This window comes from Rousettus aegyptiacus, unplaced genomic scaffold (genome assembly GCF_014176215.1).
Source record: "Rousettus aegyptiacus isolate mRouAeg1 unplaced genomic scaffold, mRouAeg1.p scaffold_m13_p_2, whole genome shotgun sequence".
Taxonomy (NCBI): Eukaryota; Metazoa; Chordata; class Mammalia; order Chiroptera; family Pteropodidae; genus Rousettus; species Rousettus aegyptiacus.
Window position 1 is genome coordinate 162,573,070 of NW_023416295.1, and position 6,354 is coordinate 162,579,423.

General features: G+C 41.4%; 1 protein-coding gene across 3 annotated transcripts in view; it reads right to left on the minus strand.

Moving 5' to 3' along the window:
* IGF1 (insulin like growth factor 1) overlaps nt 1-6,099 on the minus strand; it is a 71,552-nt gene extending 65,453 nt beyond the window's left edge. Inside the window, exons 1-2 of one of the 3 annotated variants that reach the window (XM_016127055.2) lie at nt 5,773-6,099; nt 834-990 (exon numbers count right to left, since the gene is read on the minus strand). In XM_016127055.2, the coding sequence (XP_015982541.1) occupies nt 834-990; nt 5,773-5,835 (220 nt within the window). In that variant the 5' untranslated portion in view covers nt 5,836-6,099. Of the gene's footprint in view, nt 1-833; nt 991-3,949; nt 4,110-5,772 lie in introns of those variants that run through there. The other 2 variants (XM_016127056.2, XM_016127057.2) reach the window with 2 other exon arrangements.
* Nucleotides 6,100-6,354: the final 255 nt, after the last annotated feature.

The window sequence follows — 6,354 nt, forward strand, 5'->3', positions numbered from 1 at the left end:
ATATACAATGAGAGAGATGCCTCTGAGGTAGATTCTTTAAGTGATGAGTTCTCTCGGGCAGCACTGACTTTTGTTTGTGTTTATTATTTGCAAGCCTTGACTTGGCTGTCTACTTTTTATTGACTGTTGACTTTTTAATCACCTGAGACCTCCTTGTGGGATAAGTAACCCCACACTTGTCAAAAACCCTTTTCCAGATGGAGATATTACTGGAAAGCCATAGAAAAGGGCTATGTCAAAGGAAGGCAATAACAACAAATCAAGGTCAATTTGCACAGAGGGCAAATTAATATGACATTTCTGGTTGCATTTAAGCTAGAGCCCGTGTATGTGCAAATGTGCCATTGAGGGAAGTTCACCTCTGTCTATTTCTGGGGATTTCTTATTGTATTGCATGGAGACATCTGGGAGGTGGTCCCTTAATTTTTTTTCTGAGTCTATCTTACTTTTACTCCAAATTACCTATCACTTCAAACAACCCTACATGCTTCCATGTGTTTATATGTGCACCCAAGGGTCCTGAGAACAACAAACCTCAATCCCCCAGCGTCATTTTGTCCCACCCTTTCACTGAAGGGTGTGGAATAGTGAGGGTAGAGCATAATAGTTGCTGGAAAGCTTGGCAGGAAGTAGTTAAAAGAAACTGCTAAGGAGGAAAATTCCATCCTAAATCTACAAAACCTGCCACGGCCCCACTGAAACACTAGTCTTACTTTAAGGTGAGGAAGCTCAGAGGCTGAGGATGGCTGCCAGCCACGGGCAGTTGTTCAGTTATTCACATACTCGCTGCGGTTGTAAATCCACAGAGCAGTGAGAGAGGGAGGGCTACTTACTGAAATAAAAGCCCCTGTCTCCACACACGAACTGAAGAGCGTCCACCAGCTCAGCCCCACAGAGTGTCTCCGGTCCAGCCGTGGCGGAGCTGGTGAAGGTGAGCAAGCACAAGGCCAGGTAGAAGACGTGCGAGGAGGACATGATGTGCATCTTCACCTGCCGAAGAAACAGAAGGAGGTCATGTTGCCTTCTTGGTCCTTGCAAGGGAAGTGGGGGTGGGGCGCAGGTGCATTTACCCCCAGCGGTCATCACCATCATGAATCAGAGCCACCTTGCACAGATGTACAGACAGCAGCATGCACAAGAGACCACAGGGTGGTGTGGACAGAGCATGTCTTGGCATAAAATGCCATGTGTTTAATCCTCTTGCTCCTGTGGAATGTTGGAGAAGTCCTCCCTGAAGCCCTTCTTTATGAGTTCCTATTACAATTCAATGAGATAAAATACCTCGAAACATTTACTATGTATGTGAAAGATGCTATGATTGCAGTGGGATCCCATACCACTTAGAGTTCCTGGTGAACCTTTTGAATTATCAAAGGTTAAATTGTGCTCAGTCCAGATTGGTACCAAATATGCTTTATTAATTGAAATTCTCTAGATGGGCCATCCACAGATGGCATATGCATTCATTATTGACCAGAATATTAAATTAACCAGAACATCATCCCCCAGCTACTGATTAAAGATAATTTACTGTGGCTAAAAAAGGACTTGTGAAAATACTGTATATCATTATAGAATTTTTCTTTTTCTTTTTCTTTTTTCTTTTTTTTCTTTTCTTTTGCTTAATGGGAGGGGGTGGAGAGAGAAAGAGACGGAGGGGAGAGAGAGAGAGAGAGAGAGAGAGAGAGAGAGAGAGAGAGAGAGAGTGAGTATAGGGCAGAGAAGAAAATGGAAAGGGAAGAAAAGAAAAGAGAAGAGAAGAGAGACAAAGACACAGATTTCTCACCTGGGGGACATCAGCAGTTAACACAACCACGAGTGGAAGTAAAAAATAAGAAACAGGAAAAATATGAGGATTTAGGAATGAAATTGGCTCATGCCAAGTAGACCTTATTCTTCCTGCATTCTAAAGCCCTTTGTGTCGAGCTCAATATCAAATCAACACATGTATAGAGAGTGACTTCCATGAACAGAGCTCAAAATCTACAACCCCCCTGCCCGCCCCCCTTTTTTAAGTCATAGGAATTCTGACTTCATCTCTTGGAGGGGCTTATGTGTCACTGTATCGATTTTATAGCAAAATATACCAAGGGACCCCTGGTTGGCTTGACTTAGCCAATGATAGACAGCCAAGTGGCAGCTTGGAGCAGGATTCCTGTTGCTCACATCTCCATCCTCACTCTGAGGAGTAGAAACAAGGCTAAGGTGATCCTTACGTGTTTTCCATATTGCTGCGTGTGATACAAAAAAGATGTGATTTCTTCCAGAAAGGCTCCCCCATGTGAGCCTTTCTTAGATGCATCTACTTTTGGAAGAGTCACCGACAGGGGGTTAAATTGAGGCACCCTATCCAAAGGGTCACGGAGTTACGCCAGAAGCTCTCATCATAAAAAGAGCCTTCCCCCCCCCCCCCAACCTCCCAGGAGTGGCGCCTTGGTTCAGCTCATCACTTTTGGAGGAACAGACTCAGTCACTTATTTTCTACCACCCTCCTTTACTCTTCACGAACTCACAAATCGATGACTCTACATCAGTGGCAAAGTTTGCTCCCTCGTTTTGATTAAGATTTCCATTTTTGTGGTCAGAACTTCGGCTGAGCAGTTGGAAAAACAACAACAACAACAACAACAACAGCAGCAGCAAACCCTAACGCCCTGGCTCTCATTAACACGACGTAAATATTTAGTTAATGCTTGTAAAACAGTTGACCACGAAAAGCACCCTCTATTTGCGAATCATCATAAGTAACATAAAATAGAAGAGGAGACAAAAGTATAAGTAAACATTTCTTCTATTTTCTTAATAGGACCCTATCGGAGCCCTATAGAAACTCTCCACCCCATGTAGCCAAAACCACCAAGACTGCTAGAAACCAGTTATCATCCAATCCTCATTTTTCTTAGTTATAAAATAATTGGTGGGGGTTTCCTCTTCAGTATTTCCAGTGGAAACTTCAACTAGATTTCACTGCTCTTTTCAAAGGAGCAAATTCATAATCGCTCTTACAGAACGTACCCCAAACTCGGGCAACAGGCCAGATCCAGAATGAGTGCTGTGCTATCAATCCTATTTCTCTACCCCTCCCTTCCTTGTGGAGTTTATAGTAATGCTGAAGGTCAAGCACCTGCAATTGTAAATGCCTTCAAGTTTTGCAGTTCTCATAAAATCCAGGGGAAAAGGCACTCAACTTAGAGTCTTAGTGAACTGAGAACTTCATTAGATGTCAAAATCATATTTTTAATAGTTATTTCCAGTATGACACATCTAAGCCCAGCAACATGTATACATCTCTAGCATTTAAGAACTTAAGATTTATTTTATGCAATCTTTCCTTTTCTTTTCTTTTCTTTCTTTCTTTCTTTCTTTCTTTCCTTTCTTTCTTTCTTTCCTTCCTTCCTTCCTTCCTTCCTTCCTTCCTTCCTTCCTTCCTTCCTTCCTTCCTTCTTTCCTTCCTTCCTTCCTTCTTTCCTCTAAGTTATTTTGTCAGAAAATATCAGCACTTACAGTTCTAGGACAAGACAGAACCTCTAGTGGATTTTCTTTAGCGCAGGGAACAGTCCAGTACATCCGCAGAGAATCAGAGAATTTATCACATTATTCCCCCCCACCACCCCCAAAGAAAACAATAACAAACTTGTTTAGGAGTTAAAAGTTTGAAACAAGTGGCTCCATATGTTCATCATTTCCTTGGCCTTTTGTTTTGCCAAACACAAAAGAAATAAAGAGAAAGAAAGAAAAAGATATAATAGAGAGAAAGAAAGAACCAGAAAGAGACAAGAAGAAAGAAAGAAAAATCAGAGCATGTTCTCAAAAATCATTCACAAGTCCAAAATGTAAAAAACCTTTCTATTTATCTTAAATAAATGGAATACCAATTGATTCCAGATGCCTGGCTACAATGAAAATGCCCAGCAAAATTCGAGGGCAATAGTCATAAGAAAATACTCACTGTAGGTGTAACCATTTTTGTTTGGTCCAGATCTTTTACAGCAGGTCAGGGTGAGTATTATGAGGCTGATGTGAATAGAAAACTGAGGACTTAAAAACATGTGCTGCTTTGTGGGTGGGGTTTGTGAAAGCATCTAGTTACATTTGGACACCCAGGCAGGTATGCTCTGAGCTTGGGTAAACTGCCTTTCGTCCATTCAAACAATGAACAAATTGCACAGCTGGGATTTGAGTCAATTTTTTCCTTTCAATCAAGCTACCAGTTTCCATTGTATGTAAGCCTATTGTAGCCTCCCCAAACAGTGACCCAGGCTCCAGTCCTCTCTCTACCTCCTTCCCTCTGAGTCAAACACTTGGAAATATCTTGAGATTCAGAGAACAATCATCTTGTGAGTTCTGCCTCTAGGCAGGACACCTTTACTCACTGAATTACATTTGAAAGACCACGCACCTCCCTCAAAGCACTTAACTGCTCCCAGTATGGGAAAAAGTAACAACTCTTTGCTAGCTCTACTCCTGAAAAGTTCGGCATACTCCACATGGAAAGTTCAGTTGGAGACAGTTTTTCCAACTTGTAATTAAAGCAGATATAACACTCTCCATAGTCTCTTTAATGATCATCTAATTGAGGAGATCCCCCCCTTCCCCCCAGCTGTCAGACCACACATAGTATTGATGTATACTGACTTCATTTCTTTTAAAAGCAAGGTAGCTAGCATGTGTTTTGGCATCTCAAGGACAGCAGAATCAGGCGGCTGACCAGGATGGATCCTTAACTCCTAAGCCACTTACTGGACTGAGACCCAGTGGTGGAGAATTTGAAAGCAGCAAATGAACGCTGTACTAAGGGGCAGGGACATTTTATGAATTGAGACCTCAGGCAATTGCATGGGGAACCAGTGACAGCGGCTTGAAAGTGCTTGCAAATTAGAAAAACACAAGTCTTGAAGGATATAATTTTGCTGAGAATGGAAATTTGAACTAGGGCCAGTGATTGGAAATGAGAAGTCGGTGCATTGACAACAGCAGCCAAATTCACCTAAAGAGACTTTACAGCACCAAGTGTAAAAGCAGAGTTTTACAACACAAAACCCCACGTCCAAACTTCGCCCGCGAAAGTCCTCTTTAAACGAGAAAACTTGGACAAGCAGTTGCTAGAAAGTTTCCGCTTTCTATATACAGCATGCATTTGTTTAAATTATACGAATACGCGAGGTCAGCAGGAGTTGTCAAGTTCTCTTTCGGAAGAACAAATTAAACTTCACTCCAACTTTGACTCTTTGGGCATAAGTGCAGAGAGTTCCGGGACCTCGGCTCCAAAGATCACATTTAAAAGCTTTAATATCAGCTCGAATGTAACTCTTTGTATGTGGCATGCCTTGCAATAAAAGTCCTGACAAGTTACAGACACACACACACACACACACACACACACACTCACATACACACACGAACGTGGTCTTAAAATTAAACATCTGCACCTGCAAAAAATCCCAAAGTTCATATCCACACTCTATAGCCCTTTACCACAGACAGGATTTAAAGGCATCTTCTCTAATGACACTACTGTAGCCTTGCAGAAGTGGAGGCTTTAGCATAAGTACCTTGCAATAGTTTCTACTCATATATATTTCTGTGCAAAGGCATCCATCTCCCAGAGCTATATTTTCGGATCCCACAGAATTGCATATTCAGCAATTTATAAATAACTCCCAGTTCCGAAACAATGAAAATTCTAAAGTGAATAACATTTCTAGGCAGAAGCAAACAGTACACAATGTAAAGAGAATTCCCCAATGACTTCAAAGAGTAAGAAATATTTACCTTCAAGAAATCACAAAAGCAGCACTTAAATAATTGGGTTGGAAGACTGCTGATTTTTCCCATTGCTTCTGAAGTGCAAAGTCTGGAAATGAATTGGTTAGCAGGAATAATGAGGCAAAAAGAAATCCAGAGAGATGGGAGATGTTGAGAGCAATGTCACATTTCAATTTTGAGGACTTTATTCCATTGCGCAGGCTCTATCTGCTCTGAATTTAGCAGTGACAGTGAGATTTAGCAAACAGAAGAGGGATTTAGAGAAAATCCTCACATTTATCTACAAAACACAGACACTGTAGACAGGAAACAGCTGGGGGAACATTTGCCTTCTCTCTCTCTCCCTCTTCTGGCAAAGTTATCGAGTAAGGACTTTTTTGGGCATGGTGACAAATAACATCATACCTTTGCATTTTAAAACTAGAGCACAGAAGCATTTTTTTTTTCCCTTAAAAGAATGTGTGTTAGTGACAGGGTGAGCAGACATTAAAATACTGAGGCTGCCATAGAAAATGAGGATCTGTTCTCTGATTAACTTTCTCCTGGGCACGAAAACATACACATCTGTTAATACACCTTATCAGTATT